The following is a 20,575-nucleotide window of genomic DNA, read 5'->3' on the forward strand; positions in this document are numbered from 1 at the left end:
CTTTCTTTTAGTGGAAACCTAATAATACTTCTCTCTTCTGCCTTGTGTCATGGTTTGAGAGAGAGTTTTGTCTAGTTGAGACCTCTGCACTTCCACCAAATGTAGCTGGAATTTGAAGCATTAAATAACTGTTAGTGGGACCTAGCAGATATTAAGATGATAGGATGCAATAAGTCTTATTTTCCAAGGAAATAATGTGAAAATCAGTCATGAGTATAAACAGTTTGAAGGTGCTTTTCTTTCAAGAGGCATTTTGTGTAGATGAATAAATGTTATTCCCAAAGTCTTTCAAAGTAGATCAAGCTGAACTGTACAGATGTTGAAGCAACTGTCATGCACTGACATAGAACAAACGTTGGGAACTGAATTTAGAATCATTAGTGTGCCCTGTTCTTTAGACTACAATGCTTTTTGTAACACATAGGGATGCTCAGTTATGTGTAGAAATGGCTGAAGTAAGAGGGGTGAGCATGATGTAAACCTTATGTTTCTGTTCTGTGGTAGTGATGCATTGGCTGAAATCTAGAGAGGACCATACATTTCTAGTCTTGATGAAGTGGGCAAGTTTTATTTGCCATTTCTCTGTGTGTGCTCTCTTACGACTACAAGCCTCAAGCAATTTTGCTGTAGTATATTAAATATATATATAAAGTATATTTTGTTGTACTATTAATAAGCTTTTATCATGTATTTTATCATGCTTCCACTGAGCCATGGTGATTTTATTTCTAAAGCTATTAGCTGGCCTGCGTTTCAGTGTGCACCAGCAGTCTGAAATGGATACCTCTGTGAAGTTTGACTTGCAAATTCGAAGGTACGGAAATCTAGGAATATGTACCTCACCTGGTAGAAAACACGCTAAGTAAATACACTGTGAACTAAGTAGTTAGTGTCACTCTGGACTAATTCTCTGGTCTTTGCTTCATACTTGCTTAAAAAATAAACACACCCTTTAGACGAATTTTGTGTTCTAAAATAGAGGAAAAAATGTAAGAAAAGACAGTTTTCTGTTTGAATGTAATTTATTTTGCTTATAGCTTTTAGACAGGCCATGGCACAAGTGAAATACTAATAATGAGGAACAAAATCATTTAGAGCTTTTCAAGAAAAACTGTATTTTCTACCTGCATACCATTGTGATCTGACACTTGTGCAGTGCCACAGAATGACTGCGCCTTTGGGTTTCTAGCCCCGTTTTAAAATTGATGTTTGAACTCTGAATTCCTTCTGAAGTAAAGCCAGAATTTCAAATTTTATGTATTTTGAGGATGAGAGGTATAAGCCTTTCAGAAAAGGCAATGTATGCAATGATCTGAGCAGAAACAACATGCAGTGAACCATTTAAAGTGTTTTACAATAGGCAGCATAAGAGAGTCTAAAAATTAAATAGAACAAACCAGTAGTGTTCCTGTTAATTATAAGATGGGCACAGCACTTTGCTATACATAGAGGATATAAATCTGAATTTATACCTACTGGAGATTATTTAAGATTTGGAGACCTGATTGCTAGGAATATCTTTACCCAATACAGTTTTATGTTGCTTAATGAAGAGTACACATAGAGCTGTTTGTTCTCCCCCATGGTGGAAAAAGTTTTTGGTTTTTTTGGTGTGAGTTTTTTTTGTTTTGTTTTGTTTTTCGATTTTTTTTTTTTTTTTTTTTTTGTTTTTTTTTTGGTTTTTTTTTTGGGTTTTTTTTTTTTTGTGTTTTTTTTTTTTTGTTTTGTTTGTTTTTTTATCATTTAAGGGCCACTTTTTTTTCTTCCCACCCCCCCCCCCCACAGAATAAATTATTCTCATCCACATTTGGCTACAAGGATTAAATAAGTTTAAACCTGCCATTCTATTTTAATGATACAGTGATCCATACTGATCAAAGGCCATTAAATATCTCTTTGATGTCACATTGCTGTGTGTTCAATGTTTTTTTCCCCTCTCCTCCATCAGCTAGTAAGCTGTGCCAGTGCACGTATTAGTATTTACAGGTCAGGAAGAAAATACAGTTGCATGTGTTTGTCAATTACAGCAGCAGTGAAAAATAGTTAGAAGATCTTTCTAAAGGAAATGGTTTGGTTAAATAGACAGAATAATCATATGTGTCTAAGGAGATCAGGATTCTGTTCCCAGCTCCACCTTGAGGGGAATAGGAGTGTTCCCTGTATTTCTTTTTCTCTGTTTACAAAGAAAGTCTGAAGAAATTTTATGTATGAATGACTCTACGTGCCTTGATATCCGTCATCTGTTGGTGTATCTCAAGTGTAGGAATCAGATGTAAACTGGTTTAAACACTGTAAAGAGGGTAATCAAAAATAGCCCTAGCATACTTTTCTGTCCTGGGACTAGTTTGAGGCCAACAAGTCCCTGAGCAAAACACAGGTCGTACCAGTGGAACTTAGGGCTCTGCTAGCTATAGATATGGTGTTATCCCACAGCACTGGCATTTGAATTTTCTTACATGTGGCAGGCTAAGGACGGAGTCAGCATGAGCTCTGTGTCCTTTATCGACTTCTGTCCGCTGAGTGACCTCCAAACTGTGCTGAGGGTGGGACTGTCAGGCGTTTCAGTGAGAATTTGCTGGAATCTGCTCCTTAGTTTTTAGTAATTGTGCTTTCCTACAGTGGCTGAAGAGTCATGGTGTTACATGCAATTGTTTTAACGTTTGGGGTTTTTAAATACTTAAATACTTAATCTCTTATTTAATTTCAGAGATTAACTTTTATTTTCTCTTCAGTTCCAACCTGTATGATAATCTAAGTCCAGTAGCATTCTATCAGGCTGACCTTGCTATTTTAGCAGCTGTCGAAATTAGAGGGTAAGCATTGATACTATTTTAATAAATGTCTCCCTCAAATAAGTTTTATATGTTTGCATCTTTATATTTCATTAACTTTCTTTCACATCTGTGTAAGTTTTCAGGAAGCTTTAGGGAATTTATAATGATAAAGAAAGTGTGTTTCTCTCCATCCACCCTTTGAACTTTCAGATCTTAAATAATTCTAAATAATTACAAAATGAATTCCAAAAAGGAATATTGTGCCTCTTTTACCAGAGTTTTTTTTAGGAGAAGAAATAAAAATTGCCCCTCGTTTTTGCAGTTGCACACTTTTCTCAAGGTCACTTTCCTCTCCCATGAACTGACTGGATTTTCATCCAAAAACCTCTAAAACCTTTTTTAAAACCAAAGTTGAAAATCCTACTGAAGATAAGTTTGCAATGCCCTCAGCTTCTTCAGTCTTAAGATAATATTGTAATGACTCCATTACCTCCATTACTGCTGCTTACCAGAGATCTATACTTCACACCTAAAAGCTCTACAGTCCTCAGCCTTCTGCTTAGCCAGTTAACCTCAGATTCCAATGTCATAATTTTTTTTAAATTTCCACTGCATTCATTAGTGTGGTCTAATTTTGTTACTGCCTGAGAGGCGTGGGGTTGGCACATCTGAAAAGCATTACTGCTAGCTTCACTGTTTTCACTGCATGCTGAATTATTCTTATCACTGTACTGATAAGTCTCTGCATCATCAATATTTCTATTATCAAAGTATTTCACACTTTGTAGTTTTTGGATGACTTGTATGGATCTTAATTCTGTTAATGGTTTACTAGATTCTGTAGGATGAATCCAAAGTTTAGGGCAGGAAAAAAAAATGTTTCTGATTATAAGGCTCATGTTTTCATGTAGAGAAGAAAACTGAACATTGAATATAAAAGCCACTCAAACTCTTCTTTCTGGTTTTATATACAGAGGATGAAAAATTGGAGATTGTATTTTAAGCATGTTAATTTTTTTGAGATTTTTCTACTGAATTACATTCATCATTTATACTTTATAATAATGACTTGTTTGCTCTGCTGTTTAGTGTGTCGTCTCCTGATCACATATTCCTTCCTATTGCAAATTGGCAGCCGAAGGAGAATCCAGAAACAGAAGATGATATTGGGCCTCTAGTGCAGCATATCTATGAGGTGTGCAGTTACTACTAATTTCAATTACACAGTTCTGTGATAAATTAAATCTTTTTGGTGTAGCTTTTCTCTGGAGTAAATTACAATTTTTTTCTTCATTTTGTTCTTGCATGGAAACAAAGATTTAATTTTTTTAATGCTGGGTCAATAATTGGTGTCTGCAAGAAGGGTTGGAATACTTGCAATTACTGTTACAGCTGCAGCCAAATAGAAGAGGCTGATTTTTTTACATCATTACACACCCTTTACTTCCTAGCCCTTTGAAATCTAGACAAAACATTTGAAGTAACTTGAACTCAGAAAACGACTCACACTGTAAATTATTTAGTATCCTCACTGGTATTCCAACTGTTCTGAAACATTATTGTAAAGTCTTTTGCCTTGAAAAAATTAAAGTATTTAAAATTTCCTTAAAAGAATGATCACAGCCTTAATCTAGATTGTTTAATTAAACAAAATTTACTGAGAGCTGTGTGAATAAGAATAGTTAAAAGTTGTTCTAGAATTTAAAAGACCATTTACCTAATGAAATTTAAGGGTGTATGTGTCTGTGCTCAGAGTATCTTGGCTGAGACACATACACTAGCTGAGATTTGAGCAGTAGACTTCCAAAAAAACCTAATTCCATATGGCTTTTCTTCAAAGTATTTTTTATCAAATACAGAAGTCATTTTAAGTTTTGCCTGTTGGGAGACTGAAGTTTAGCTACCATTTCTAGGTAAAATTGTTGATGCTATTGCCATAAGTGGCTGGGGTAGGGGTAATGGCAGTATCCTTTAAAATAAGAACTACATGCACAAAGAAGGCAGCATTAATTTTTTAATTTATATCTGTTACCTTTATTTTCATAATCAGCTAAGAAACAATGGTCCAAGTGCATTCAGCAAGGTGATGATGACTCTGCAGTGGCCTTACAAATACAAAAACTACACACTGTTGTATATTGTTCAGTATGAAATTGATGGTCCCATGAACTGCACTTCTGATATGGAAATCAATCCATTAAAAATTAAGGTAAGTAGGACTTTCCTTTTGAGTGACTTGAAGTATGTTTGTTTATTTTGAAAACACACTCAAAATACCCAAATCCCTGAGAATATCTAACACTGTCTGGGTTAAGTTTTCATCTGTTGCTGAGGAATGAGACTGCACTGTTTGATAGCACTTGTCAATGTATATAGCAGGTGAAATAAAAGGTAGACAATAGATTGTCAACCCAAAAATAAATTTCTCTTGGTTTTTTTTTTCTCTTGAAGACTGTACTGTATGAGTTCTAAGTCCAAAGCAGTGGAATTATATTGCATGTGGTCATGAACAAAAACATTCCAGGTGCTTCTGGGCTGTTTATGTAAATATTTTGGAGTTTATTTTTGGAAGAAAATGGCACTATTTTTTTTATTACTAGTTTATTTATCTAGGCCCTCATCCAAATGCCAGAGAGGTCAATAGGGGTGTTTCACTTTTTCCAGTTCCTCCTGGACTTGTGTATGTGTGGACATGTGTACACATGCACAGTACACATACACCAGTACCATACTATCGCTACTTTTTCAGAGTTAAAAACAGAAATGTTGAGGAAGAATCTTTAACAGACTGCAAAATTGAATTATTTATTGCAGTCTAGGAGTTTTCTATACATGAAAAAGTTTTGAGTTGAAGAATAATTAAGATACAGCTCTGTGTTAATTCTCAATGGAAATTTGCATCAGTGATCTAGCGAAGGCAGGAGTAACATTTTAATCACAGCTGTATGTAAAGTCAGGGTCTGAAGAATAGCTAGGATAGGAAGAAAGAAACCTGATCAATTTTGTATTTTCTTCACCTTAATTTAGCATTCTTCAAGTATATCTAAATGTAAGAATTATTTATTATTTGGGTTTCCTTCATGTATCCTAGGTTTCTGCTTCTAAAGATGATGATAAGAATGAAACACTTAGTAGGGAAGATAATCACAATCATCGTATCAGTCGAAGGGATATAACTGCCATTGAAGGAGACGTGCATACTTTGGTAAGCTCTCAGCATTGATATGTTGATAATATTTTTAGGGTTTTTTTTAAATGAAGGTGGAGATGAAAGTTCCATGGGATGAAGAATAATATAAGAAAAATCCATGTTCTCCATTTAAACAGTTAACAGACAAAAAAGTCATATGCTCTTGAGCCGTTGGTTGGGTTTTCCCTCAGTATGCATCAGATTTCCTTGGGATAGTCAGCCAGTGAGGCATATGACTATGGTTTTGTGCTGTTACGTTTCCAAGTCCTCAAAAACAAAGGTCAAGTTGGGCACTTCATTCAGAATTGGTGACTAATTCACAGACTAATATCCAGTATTCCTAACAATTCCACTGTATCGTACTTACACTGGCAAATGTACCTTCACTGTACAGTGCTTTTATCTATAGTATAGCTAAAATCACAGTTATAAAATGAAGCCTTGTTTTGCTCTGCTTTCTTCTTGAAGTACTCATGGTTTAGCATCAATATTATCTGATGGATTTAAATGGAAATGTGGTTGAGAAAGGACAGTTGAACTTTTGTAGTCCTAAGTATGGCTTATAGATCAGGCCAGTCAGTCAAGTTTGAAGACTTCTGTTGAATGCAACAACGCATATTTTGTTGGCACCAAGTACAGCTAATTGCCATGAGTTTTCCTCTCAAAAACCATATGGAGGATGGTGATGTGAACTGAGCCTTGGGCAACATGGTTTAGTGCAACATGTCCCTGCCCATGGCAGGGGGGTTGAAACTAGACGATCTTAAGGTCATTTCCAATCCTAACTATTCTCTATGACCAGAAACTGCCCCCCACACTCTCCAACCTTTTTTCCTATGTACATAGCTAAAGTATACACCTTAAAGCCACTTCTAGCTGTTTCATGTTTGGGATCCAAGTGGCTCACATAATATATTTCTGAATGCAAACTTAGGGGAGACTGAAAGTAATTCTTCAATATTAGGGGTTATTAAATATATTTGATTCGTTTCTGGTGCTTTGCCAGGAAAAGAGGACAATAAATTTTCCATACAAGTAAGGTAATGCCATTAATGACTTTTCAAATATTTTCATGTTCAGAATATCCTTCCTGTTTTTATATGCAGGGCTGTGGAACTGCTGATTGTTTAAAGATAGTCTGTCAAGTTGGCCATCTGGAAAGGGGAAAGAGTGCAATATTGTATTTAAAATCACGCCTTTGGACCCAAACTTTCATGAATGTGAGTGACTGTAAATATTCCGTCCCTGCTTCTGAAACATAAAAAGTGATTTTTTTTTTTTTTTATATCCACATGTGATACTAATTTTGTATTTTCTTACACAGAAAGAAAATCAGAATCACTCCTATTCTCTCAAATCTTCTGCTTCTTTCAATGTTATAGAGTTTCCTTATAAGAACCTTTCCTTTGAAGATATCCACAATTCTACAGTGGTAAGTCATTTACACCCAGCTTGAGTTACCATACATAATTACTTTGAAATGAATACAAAACCAATGACGATTGAGTAACTTTTGGTGGCTTGGTATAATGATAATTTTATCCAATATTTGATTCATATATTAATTTCAGTTATACACATACAGTTGAGGGTAAAGCAGAGCTTTTTGCCCTAAACCGAGAGTTAACAATAATTGTAGCTTTAAAGACTTAACTGAAAATGAAAAAAATGATGGCGAACAGTCCTAATATTCTTGTTAATGCCATTGCTGTTACCAAAATATTTTACTTGAAAATTGTCTTCTACTGTAGTAGCATTTAGAGCTTGAAAAATGGACCTTTATTATATATATGAAGTACTATGTGAATGTGGAACAAAAAGACTATCTGTGCCCTGAAGGGTTTCACAGAGACAAGAAAGAGAGTATATAATATTATAAGTATTATTAAATGCTTAATAAATATAAAATATGTTAAAATATATGACACTTAAACTGCATGAATGAAGTTGGCATGTCACTGCTCTGCAAAGTGTGATTTATTGTGATTTTCTCTTAGGTTACTACAAACATTACATGGGGCATTCAACCACAGCCTATGCCTGTGCCAGTGTGGGTTATAATTCTGGCTGTCCTAGCAGGATTATTGCTCTTGGCTGTTCTAGTATTTGTTATGTACAGGGTAAGTACTGTATTTGGGGTTCTGTATTGTTTTCTTTTCCCTACTAGTGATGTGTTACTTCAAATAGTACCAGCAGCTTGCAAGAAATACCTTGGTCCCCTAATCAACTGTATCAGTTACATTTCTTTGGAGGCCAAGAGAAAGGAAAAGGAGAGGGGGGAGGGGTGGGTGAGAAATCAAATCTCTAATAAAATGATTACGAAAGAGAAAGGATGTGTGTATGTTTTGAAAAACACAACACAGTTTTCTTTATTGTTCTCTGAATCACAGATGGGCTTTTTCAAACGTGTGAGACCACCTCAGGAAGAACAAGAAAGAGAACAACTGCAACCACATGAGAATGGGGAAGGAACATCAGAAGCTTAAGCAGAGTTTTATCTGTAAGACATTCTGAAATTTTTAAATGCCTACATCTTGGTTACGGACATAGCTTTTCCCCTCTAAGGAAAAAACACTCATGACTGCAAAGTTGCTGGTATCAGAATGTATCAGCATATGCAAAATAAGAGCAATATATTTAAATCCTCCTTTTTGTATTAATTATGTTCATACATGTGACTAATGCATCTGCACTGATTTTTGCATGAAAAAATTAAATAATATGTAGTGCTATGATTTTGCTTAGTGAGATGTAGGAGACATCATCTTTTTTCATCCACAGAACAACTTTACATGAATTGCTACACAGATTCTGTGCTTGCTCTTGAAGCCGACAGCTTCCATAGATACTTGCTGGATTATACACATTTAGTTTAGATTGATTTTTGTTGGCGTATACTATACTTCATTTCCTAGCTCTTGAAAGGTAGTGGCACAAAAAAATGAACATAGCTTGTTTTACAAAACTGAAGAATATTCTTTGACCCATTAACTCTGCTTATGTTTTTCCTCCTGCTCAAAAAAATATTCAGTGCTTATTCCATTGAGCTTATTCAGTGGAATCATTCGCATCTGCATGCCTGTTCCCCTTCCGGCTCAGTCATCTGTCTTGTGGTTTCCCTTTAGACTTTACAAACAGTGTTCTCCAGATCCTAGGTCTCTTCTTGTAGGGACTGAGCCTACAGAAACAGAAGTGAGCGGTAGAAAGCTGGGGATGATGTACTTTCTATGGGACCTAATGAAAAGATTCAGGGCAAGATCCAAAGACTGCTGTGTATTTCCACAGAGCAGGATACAGGTGTTCCACAGAAATCTTGGCAGCATGGATTCATTCAGGTACTGCCAGGGACAAGATGTTGGACTGGGGCTGCCAACAGATGCATCTCATGAGAAAACTTATAGCCTTTATATTCACAAGTCAAACCTCCACAGGGTTGAAAGTTAAGTCTGTATGTTACTCAGGTTGAATTTCAGTTTCTGGCAAAACAATGGAAGGAATACTTTGTGACAGGTTACCTGATGCACTGTAAGAAACCTGTTATTAATTTTCACAGCCTGTGGCTGACCATGTCCAAGTGCAGGATGAAGTTATGGGGACTGTTTACATTAGAGTATCTGCCAGCCAAACGTAACTAGATTACATCCGTACTTCTGCTACACTCAGGCCTGCCTTGCCACCTGCCCTGAGAGACCAGTGAACTTGCCAAATGAAGTACAGTGTAGCTAGCAATGCAAGAAGGTTTGTTTGAAAAGAGACTGTTGATTTGGCTTCTTTCATTTTGCTCATTCTGCGTTTCAGTGTGCTTCAATGCACAAGACACATTTCATTGAACAAGACATTTCATTATGTCAATACATTTCGTTGCCAGAAAAGACACTGTCGTTTTTTTAAACCTACCAAAAATTCAGTGGTTTAAAGCATGTGTTTGTCATTCTTAGCTTGGTGTGGTAAAATTAAGCTTCTTATATTTAAGAGAGAGTAAAAGAACATTGTCTTCATGCATTTCAGTAGACACATACCTGCAAATTAGGAGGTGGTTTGGCTTGCAACCATGCGTAGCTGTGTTGCACAAACCTGAGACTGGACATACTTAAACTATTACAAAGGTGCCTTATATGAGATTTGTTTAGTCTCTATTCCAAAAAGGGAATAAATTACATTATGAACTCCCTGTATGCAGCCACATATAGAAACAAAGACTTCTCTTGTAATTATACCAGTGAGATTTCTATGTAGAGAAGCTTGAAAAATGACAAAACCTCTGGTTTGGTTTGGTTTCATATCTATGGTTTTTTGTCCAAAGCTGCATCTCCCCCATAAAAACTGCAATGCCCAGTAAGCCCAGAATTACCTGAACAGTTTGATTCAACTCCCATTCCTGCATCCTTTCCAAGATTTACAATCCACACGTGGCTTTCGTTGTTAAGTTCATTCTTACTGAACTGTGATGGCATTTGAGTCATTAAAAGAGACAACAAAGCTGGGGGCAGGGAGCAGTACATGTATCAGATACAGGCTTGAATATTTACCCTTTTACATGTTTTTGTTTTAGACAATTTGTTTAGATATAATTAGTTTATATGAGAGGGTATAGGGCATAATTCTGCTTTCACTGAATTTTCAAGATCTTCAGTGTGGCCAACATTTTATTTTTGCCTTATAAAATAACTTATTGTCACTAGTAATATAGTTAAGAATCAGGAGTTAGGCTTTGATCCTGGTCTCAAAATGTGATTATAAAACACAACTTCAGTTACTTACGCAGGCTTCTAGTTCACACAGTTTGTGAACTGATTATCTATATGCAAGGGGATTGTTTTTACCCAGCCTTAATCTTAGTAGGTTAAGAGGTTTAAGAGACTGTCAGACAGATTATAGCTCTAATTCTTACATGTGTGCTTTCATTACATGTACACACTGTGTTGACTTGAAATTCATTAGACTACTTGCATGTCTAGGCATTATAAGGAGATGAAAATAAATTTAAAAAAGCACGATCAAGATCTCTTCAGCTCACATGGAAGGCACCTGTAGCATTGTTAATGTCAGCACTAGCTGCATCTTAATTTTACTGTAGCAACTGGAAACTCTTTTTGCTGATTTTCAGGATAAAAAAGTACATTTTATTGGTACAACTGCTGTAGCTATGGAAAGTTTCTTCCATTTATTGAAGTTATATAGAGTAAGACTTATTTAAGTGATTTTTATTTCCTTGCATTCTCCTGGAGCAAACAGTTGCTTCTCCATGTTCACTAATTTCCGGTTTGGTTAAAAACCAAACAAAACAGTACCGTATGTAAACGGTAATGCAGGTTACTTTGTGAAGATAGATATAACACACCGAATTCAGTTTAAAGTGACATTTCTGTTTCAGGAAGGTTCTGTACAGGATGTTTTCCTGAATGGGGGTGCAGGAAATATTTGATCTCACGTTCTAGATTCAGCAATAAGATTATAGACGATATATATACTTGTGTCAGAATAAATTTCATATTGACATACCGACAGTGATGTATTTTTAGAGCAAGTATTGTAGAATGATGTTAAGACTTTTAAAGAAACTTTTAGAAATCTATTTTGAAATGAAATTAATGCCTTTGAGTCAGAAATTATGTGCATAAGATGCATACTGCAAGCATTAAAGAAATACGAGTACAGTAACAGATAATTAGTCCTCTTGAGAGTTACGTTTCAGCACCATTACATTTTATAATATAAATTCAACAGCTATGTAATTATTTAGACAATGAAAACATTTTAAAAGAACTATATCTTTTACAATGAATGATGAAATTCCGTAAGTACTCCAGTTTGCAATTATTGCAGCATCTCATGATTGCTATTAAAAAGTGATTTATATTACAAAATGAATATTAATACTATCTTTGACTGACAATATTTAGAAAACATAAAACAAGGAACCTAATTTATAGGTTTACATTTCTTTCAATAAACTACCAGGTTGTGGAGACAGCTTTTGTTTAAGCATGACTGCAAAGTCAAACATGGGATACATTTATCAGCAGAAGTTGAAATCTTTGAAGAAATGTTCACAGATATCAGTATCAAGTTTATAATTTTATTTGTCCCATTTTTCTGGTTTAAATTTTGATTTACACATTGATCTTTGATTCACTTCATGCTTGTGGAAACTTTAAGAAAGTTTATTATATATGCTCTTTTTTTATAAAGCCTTTTTTCCAAGCAAAGATTTTTCAATATTTAGTTGTTTCTAAACTTTCATGCTTACATAGTCTTTACGGTAAACTCTCACGGGTATTTTGAAAATACATGAACTATAATCGGAATGTTCTTGTTGATCTGAAGGATTCATATTGCACTTAGCAAACCCAATTGTTGCAAAAATCTGTTGGTTACCCTGGTGAAGGCCCTGCAGTGTTTTTTCCTACACCCTCATGAATAGTCACAGAGCAGCATTACCCTGGCGAAAATCTAGTCAGTTTTTGTCTTTGGTCCAGACTAAAGACCTATTCCAGAGTCTAATGAAGTTACAGAAAACCTGACATGCAATGCAGCTTGCTTTGAATGTGATCCTTTGTATTCAGTGCTGCTGGCTTTTAATGGGGGAAAAAATGATAGGATTTTATAAAACGAAAATGAAAATACAAAAAAATGAAAAGGTGGTGGTAGACCATGGATGAGCCTTACAGCTTGTCTGTTTCAGAGATGGGAAGAACCCATTAGTTCTCTGTTGGCCGTGGCCTCCTATCACAAACAAATTCCACAGTTCCTATCATGATTATATGCTGAGCTCTAATAACTCTCATTGCCTTGAGTGGGATCTTTGGTACTGAATTCTAGCTTCTAATTCCCAAGTGCAATATAACACGATCAGATCTAGTTCACTGCCAAGTAGTCTGCTCATTTTTGTTTGCGTAAGAAGGGATGTAGCATTTGTTGATTTGCAAGCATCAATATTTTTAAGGACACTAACAAAACTAGTGTGTTCAATTGAGGTGATAAATGAATGATATAGCAAGTTTTTGATCACCCACATTGGGTGAAACATGATGTATATTCTAAGGTATATCCATTACTAACTCTTGAGTTATTGAGAATTGGTACAATATTCTTTAAGTCCACTGTGGAAAATTTGACTAGAGCCTATACAATAATGAGTTTGACTTTGTTTCATGTGATTATGGTATTTAGCATTTTGGCCTATTCTTTTTTTCCAGCATGTAGAATTTTAATATGATACAGGAAATCTAACCTTTCATGTGATGAAAATATGCTGCATTAAGGTTGAATAACTTGACCCTTGGCTTTTGCAAAGTAAATGAAGATTAATGTAGCATTTGCATAATCAAAAAAACTTTCAGGTTTAGGTGGCCCTTTCTAGTCCATGAAGGAAACCTGTATTTGCTATGATACTAATATGTTAAAAATGTAACACTTCTTTATTTGTTTGTAATAGATTTTTTTTTTTTTGCCTTTTTTGTTTTTTGCTCATGCATTAAATCAACAGAGGATTATTTGCACAGGCAGAAAATTAACATACTAACGAGAGTGCTGTATTTTTGGTTTTTTAGTCATATAGTAAACACTTGTAACATGGGAATGTTTTCAGTAACTATGAATTTGTTTCAAAGGCCTTTGGTACTTTTAAGGAGAGCAATATACATTTGAAGTCACCTTATTTTTATTAAATTATAAATCTTGCAAAAAGAAGTGGCTATTGTGGCACAGTAATTTTGTACTGATATCAAATATATAGCTATTAAGCTATGGTTTTCTTTTCAACTCATTCTTTTCATCCTAATTCAAATTTGATTTTATTAGATTGTATTTGTCTATGTATACAATTTCAAAATGTTATGATTGGATAAACTCAAAAATATAAGTATTGAGTTGATTCTGCTATTCAGAATTTTGGAATAAAACACCTATTAATTAATAGGGATTCTGTTTTGGTTTGGTTGTGGTGGTTTTATTTGTTTGTTTCAGTTCCAGGCATATTTTTAAAATTGAATTTAATTCACCTGAAAATATTTCATAGTATGTGTTTATGATCCACAGTTATCTACTAAGTACAAAAAGGTCACATTTACACAACTTTTACATTCTAAGCTAACTTGAGTATAAAAAAATGGGAATCACAAGCAAGAAAGAAGATCTAGTCACAAATTAGACTGTGTCACAAGAAAACTTATTTCCTACGAAAAATTTTGTATATCGAAAATAAGTATTTCTGATTTTATAGCTGCCGAATTTTTGTCCTTTGGTTAGGAAAATTCTCAGGAGGGTGGTGTTTCTTTTCTTGTTGTATTATTAGACTAATTTTACTTCAGTATTACATTCTTCTTGTTTAACAATCATACTGATCTTTGTGAGTGGGTGACAGTAAATATTTTGTCTTACAACAAAGACATACATGTTTATTTTACATTGCTAGAATACTTAGAAATAAATGTTGGTGCTTGTGAACCCTTTAGAAAAAACTCCGAACTACTGAGTTCCCTGGATTGCTAGTAGAGAATTTGTTAACCTAAAGAAAATAATAAAAAAGGACACCGGCAAAGAAGAAAACCTGATACTTGTGTTTTAATTAACAGCTTCCAGTGACCTCACAGTAGCTACACCTAATGTGCATAAGGAAACATCACAGAAGTAGTCAAAACATGACTCTTGCCATATGTTCAGTATACACAGACTGTTGTTTTTTTTAAATAAAATACCTTCAGTTAGTTATCAGCACAGTGATCATTCTGTTTAGTAGTTCCAAATTAATGCATTATTGAGAAATTAGAGACAACAGCTGTCTCATTACAGCAACAAGGCAAGAGTGGTTTTTCAAATTGCCATCTTATGCCATAGCCTCCTTAAACAAAACGGTGGTCCATGTGTTGAGGTTACTTATATCAACACAACTCCACTGCTTCCACTTAAGTTATGCTGCTTTATGTTGCCTAGGTTTCTGACTCTTTGCATACACACATAATATTTTGTTGTATGCTTTTAGTAAGTTAATAACTAATAAATTAATACTTTGTTATGTATTAGTATGTTAATATATTTTAATGGCCAGTTCAAGTGGTTTTAAGAACACTGAAAAATTGAAAATATATTTTTTTTAAACGTATCATCCAAATGTGAGAAGCAAAAAAGTCAGTAAAATACCACAGTACTTCTTTTTATAGTTTCACATGCAGTCATGCAGTCTGTGTCTGTGTGTTACTGCTTTTCAGAGAGTTTTTCAGAATCTATATTTACATTTCTTGTCACCTGTGTCCGTGCTTTTCAGTCCCTGACAAAATACCAGATGCCATGTTATATCTCTTCAGTGGCTGCTGTTGATGTTTGTAATTTGTCTGAAGAGTGAGCGCCCTTTAAAGACTGCATGAGTTACTGCTGGACATACTTCCTCAAGTAAATACTTGTGTAGTTGAAATAAGTAACTTACGAGCTTTCATTTCTTTTCACAGAAAATTTTGTTAAGAAAACGTAATACTGATTATGATTTTTTGTTTGTTTGTTTTCTGAAATGGGTGTTACTCTGTGCTTTAATCCCTTCTCAGTACAAACAATTCATTTCCACGTTATTCCCCTTTTGAAGCCATTTTCAATGAAACTCATCGCACATTTAACAGATTTGCTTCAGAACTTTATAAATTAATAATTGTGCATATTGATATCAAGAACATTAGTTTAAAATGAGGGAGCTGCCAAGTTGGTTCAACTCTTTCTCCTCAGATAAACTTGATTTAGCTAAGTCTACGAACATTTGGAAATTAACATGGTGATGGGTACCAGTGCTGAGCCTGCAGCCACAGGCAGGCCTGAGCCCTGCGTGGATTGTTTCTTGAGCAGCTGTGAAAGCCAGATGAGGGTTTCACAAGTCTGTCTTCCCTAGTAACCAAGCTCTTTAAAGCACTGACTTAGAATATGTAGGGATAGAACAAGGGGGAATAGCTTTAAGCTGACAGTAGATTTAGATTAGATATTAGGAAAAAAATCTTCACCATGAAGGTGGTAGGTTCTGCCACAGGGTGCCCCGAGAAGCTGTGGCTGCCCCATCCCTGGATGTGTTCAAGGCCAGGTTGGATGTGGCTTGGAGCAACCTGGTCTTGTGGAAGGTGCCCCTGCCTGTGGCAGGGGCTTGGAACTGGATGAGCTTTAAGGTCCTTTCCAACCCTGCCAACCCAAACCATCCTATGATTCTGTGTGTATGATCTACACCTATTACCACATACACACATTTATCAGGCAAATTCATGAACAAAGGGAACAAATTACTCAAAGCATTAGCTAGCTTTCTGTAGACCCCTTTCTTCCACGTGAGAACACGCAACATTGCAGGGATTCCAAAATGAATTCAGCTCTAACAGAGGCTGTGCGGAAGCAGCCTTTTTGCTGTGCACAGGTAAGAGGTTAAAAGAGGAAGATGAGTGACAGGATGTTAGCGAGGGAGGCAGACACTGAGTTAATGTTTTCTAAACAAAAGAGAGAATCTGTCTGTGAGCTGCAGGAGGAGAGTTCCACATCAAGTAAACAAATAATTGTTTTATTTGTCTGTTCTTTGTGCTCTTTTGCTTACTTAGAAGAAATGTTCTTTTTGGTGCTGATGAGCAAAAGGGAGACTGATGTACTCAAGCCATTCTAAAGAAAAGTACTGAAGAGAACCTGCTGAGGAGGGTGTCCATTTCCCACTACAGCGTTATGCTGCAGGTAGTGATTGTTCATAATTCACGAGTGGGTGAAGTCAGTCCATTCTCTGGCAGTCCCAAAAGGTGCCAGCAGACTATCAGCAACTGCGGTAAAAGTGAGCTGTATTTTCTATGCCAATCCCAAATCTATATGAAGTCACTGTTAATGGCAATTAATTAACTACATTATAGAATGACATTAAATTATAAGAAAAAATGTATTCTGTTTTCTTTAGAGTTTATGAGAGAACTGTTGAAAATACGCACTGTAACCTGGCAGTTTTTCCTCTTAGTATGGGCAAATTTCTACTCCTTTATAGGTTTTAACTCTACTCCCACCCTTTTTCCCCTACATTTGAAAAAATTTTCTCTGATCTGAAAACTAAAAAAATTTGGCCTGATATGTCATTATGTCTAAAAGAAAGATTTTTATTTGGCTAATATTTATTAAAAGGCAAATAATGTGATTTTATACTTTTCCAAGGAATTTATATGCACTACTTAAAACATACACTGAAAACATGGTATTATCCAGTTCTGAATGTCCCTACAGTAAGTGTTTGGCTCACTGAAATCATGACATGGGCTCACTCATAAACACTAGCGTGAAATTTATTGTGAGGTGGTGCTAGTATGTGTTTAGCCCTGAACCATGCAGGCAGCTGCATGCTGTGGGTGAGCTGCATTTGCCCAGCTGTGCTGCCATTGGTGAGATGTAGCAGTCTTACCTGCTGTCAACAACTTGAGCAGTTTTTCCATGATTCCTAGGTTGTCCCCGCAAGCGCACTCTAATTTTACCTACATTAATGTGTATTCTTAAATCTAAAAAATGTGGATTGTTTGCTACTGGGGCCGTTAATGTGAATAAACACGTAGATAGGGCAAAGACATGCTATATGTGGAATGAAAGCTTTAGGAGACACTAAAATATAGCTATGCCAGTGCCTGAGTGAAAGCAGTTTTCCAGTGCCACCAGTCCATCATACGCACCCACCCGGTAAACACTCCGTGCTGCACCGGGGTTGCGAAAGGTGGTTTAACACTCTTGGCAACAAATGTCAGAACTGATGTGCTTCCAGCTTGGAGGGCTGAAAGGTCGCGATCGCGGCGCGGTTTCCTTCCCTTGGTAACCCAGCTGAAGGCCACAGCCCGGTTCTCCCTCCCCTCTGCCCCGCAGCAGGCCTCAACCGCCATCAGTAGGTATGAACGGCGAGGCTCCTCAGGAAAGCCGCCAGCCCGCACCTCCCCGTCCTCCGCAGGGCTTCGAAGCGGGGCCGCAGCTGGCGGGGGGGGTCCGTCCCCTCACCGCGGCTCCCGCTCACTGCAAACGAACACCGACCACCACCACTCCGCTCTCTTTCTCGCCGCCCCGACCACACCTGCGCCCCAGCGGCACCACGGCCCCGCCCGCCACGCAGGCCCCGCCTTCCCCACGTCCGGGGGGCGAGGCGGGCCGCTGCTGGGCCGGCTGCTGGCGTGCGTGGGGAGGGCCGCTCGCTGCCGCAGTCGCGCCGTCGCCGGAGCCGCCGCTGGTCCCGGCTTCCCGCCCGCGTCCTCGCCCGCAATATGCCTCCGCTGCCCTCGGGCTGCTCGCCATGCCGGGGGCCTGCGGGCGCCTCTCCTCCCTGCTCCTGGGGCTGGCGGCCGCGATGCTGCTACTGATGGTACGGCCGCCTCACGTCGACGCAGCCGCAGCCACCCACCCGCAGCGGCAGCGATCGGCGCTGCCGGGGAGCGACCCCGCCGCCGCGGCGGCCTCAGGTACCGATCCCCCCCTGCGCTCCCGCCGCCGGGCGGATACCTCTGTTTCCCGCCTTCCCTGGAGATTGCTCCTGGCCGGGGCCGCCCCGCCGCGGGCCCCTTCTCCCGGGCCTGGCGTCCCCCTCACAGCTCCTGCCGGGTTGCCCAGGGACGCCTCGGTTCGAGCCGGTGCCGGCCTGTGCAGGCAGGGCGTTGCACTGCCGTGCGAGGGCTGGGCTGCGTTTTTAATGGAGCAGGTAGCGGAGCCGTGGCGGCTGCTGCTGCGGGCCGAACAGGATCCATCTTTAATATCGCAAGATCTGTATGCAGCTGCCGTAGGATGTCACCAGCGTGGCGAAAAATATAACCTAGTAGTCGCGTTTGTGCTCTAGCTCTGGAGATGCTCAAGTGCCAGGCAAATGGGCTCGGGGGAAGCGGAGCTCTACCTGTTCTCGATTGCTGGCAGGAGTCACCAGAGCGAGAGATGTGTATATATATATATATATATAAGGTACAAAAATGTTTATTATACACATATTCATTTCTATATATCTGTTTATATCGATATAAAAATAAACCCAGCTGATAACATGGGCAAGTGTCATAAGCCTATCAAAGGAGAGATGAGGCTGCTGAGCTCATTAGTTTTTGCATCTCCTCTGCAGAATGAGGAAATACGACGTTCATCCAGCAGCTGAGAGTATGAAGATAATGTGCTCATTTCAGCTTGAGGCCTTGGTGTTACAGTCAACCCCGTTTGCAGAACTGGGGCAAGTGATAAGGTGTTTGTTCTGTTGTCTGGTTTAAAAAATACATGTGCATTTTGAAGTCTTAGTGGCTCAAATTAGCATAAAAGCCCAGTATTTTTCTTGACATATTGCCTTTCACCAAAGAATTTTAGAATGGTTTCAAACATGAATTATTTAAGACACTTTAGCACCGAGGCTCTGTTTGGGCATATCACTAGAGCGTATGTTTCATTTTTGACATATATGCATGTTTCTATTTCCAGTAGACTTCAGGAAGTAAAAAATGTTCTTAGCTTTAGGCATATGGCTAATATTTTGCTGAATTGAAGCAAATTTACAAGGCTGCCAAAGTATGTATGTTAATTAGGAAATACAAGCAAAGGTCTGGAGTTATGTCTGGATGTAGAACTAGAAACTAGATTTGGTAGAATATCAATGCATTCTTAAAATGTCTTGATTTGCCTTTTGATTTCTTTCTTGTGTGGATTTGGGTTTTCTAGGGGTTGTTTTCTTTGTTGTTTTGGTTTTATGGGTTTTTTTTTCTAATGCTTGAACTATAGGGCATTAAAGGAGGGTGTTTGATGAACAGCTTGGTTATTGTTTTTCCTCTTGAACTGATGATTTTTCTTTATTTTAATTATGTTAATTATTTTGTTTATTATCGTGCTTGTAGCAGAATATACCATGATTCACCCACCAGCAAACCCCACTTAAAAGGCATTGGCAGCATTTCTAGCTTGGGCAGTGAACATTTTGTTCATTAAAAATTGAGTGCCCCCCCCAAAAAGGGACAGTTTTTGTAATTCGATGATCCTCTTTGGTTTCACGTATTGATTTCTTTTCAAGAAGCTCTAATAGCTTATTGCCTTCAGCCCTGGCTAAAATCTTTGTTGGTATCAGTTTGATGCTGATGCTATTGTTTTGCTGCTGTTGCTGCTGCAGACCCATGTGCCTCGTTGCTGTTGCTTTCTTTTATTTGCTTTTTTTGCTTCTTAGGTTTTGAGGTACTAGTGTTCTGGAAGTGTTTTATAGTACTCAACTTTCATGATCAGTCCCAATTTATGAATGTTAAAAATTATCATTTAAATTGATGCTCAGCGTTTGTTTATGTTATGTTTAAATACAGTTAAAGCTTCATTTCACTTTTTGGTTGGCTTTCTAAACGATCTTGATTAATTTCTTCCATGAAGAATTCGCAAAAGCCAGTAGCGATTAATCTTTTAAAAAGGCAAGCTAATCTCTGCTACAAAACTTTCATTATTCTGAAGAAGCTGCTAAGCACCTTTGGGTTTTGTGTGGTATTTCCTTTCGGTAAAGCATGTAAGTAATGTTTTGCTAAATAAACATTTCTGAAATCTTAAAAAGGAAGAACTTGGCTGCAGATATATATTTTTCAGATACTAAATGTCTTTTTCCATGAAATTATATTTTCATGGTTTACAGCCAAAAGGTAGG

General features: G+C 37.4%; 2 protein-coding genes across 5 annotated transcripts in view; both read left to right on the top strand.

Moving 5' to 3' along the window:
• The window catches only part of ITGAV (integrin subunit alpha V), a 77,640-nt gene that overhangs the window by 36,184 nt on the left and 20,881 nt on the right, over positions 1 to 20,575 (top strand). The window contains exons 22-31 of one of the 4 annotated variants that reach the window (XM_030485509.1): positions 735 to 814; positions 2,733 to 2,813; positions 3,864 to 3,969; positions 4,825 to 4,983; positions 5,866 to 5,979; positions 7,071 to 7,184; positions 7,289 to 7,396; positions 7,962 to 8,084; positions 8,355 to 8,464; positions 16,527 to 16,852. In XM_030485509.1, the coding sequence (XP_030341369.1) occupies positions 735 to 814; positions 2,733 to 2,813; positions 3,864 to 3,969; positions 4,825 to 4,983; positions 5,866 to 5,979; positions 7,071 to 7,184; positions 7,289 to 7,396; positions 7,962 to 8,084; positions 8,355 to 8,450 (981 nt within the window). In that variant the 3' untranslated portion in view covers positions 8,451 to 8,464; positions 16,527 to 16,852. Of the gene's footprint in view, positions 1 to 734; positions 815 to 2,732; positions 2,814 to 3,863; positions 3,970 to 4,824; positions 4,984 to 5,865; positions 5,980 to 7,070; positions 7,185 to 7,288; positions 7,397 to 7,961; positions 8,085 to 8,354; positions 13,883 to 15,229; positions 15,372 to 16,526; positions 16,853 to 20,575 lie in introns of those variants that run through there. The other 3 variants (XM_030485510.1, XM_030485508.1, XM_030485511.1) reach the window with 3 other exon arrangements.
• FAM171B (family with sequence similarity 171 member B) overlaps positions 18,076 to 20,575 on the top strand; it is a 41,218-nt gene continuing 38,718 nt past the window's right edge. Inside the window, exon 1 of the mRNA XM_030485512.2 lies at positions 18,076 to 18,392. Coding sequence (XP_030341372.1) covers positions 18,227 to 18,392 — 166 coding nt within the window. The 5' untranslated portion in view covers positions 18,076 to 18,226. The remainder of the gene's footprint in view (positions 18,393 to 20,575) is intronic.

Source organism: Strigops habroptila, chromosome 5, assembly GCF_004027225.2.
Source record: "Strigops habroptila isolate Jane chromosome 5, bStrHab1.2.pri, whole genome shotgun sequence".
Taxonomy (NCBI): Eukaryota; Metazoa; Chordata; class Aves; order Psittaciformes; family Psittacidae; genus Strigops; species Strigops habroptila.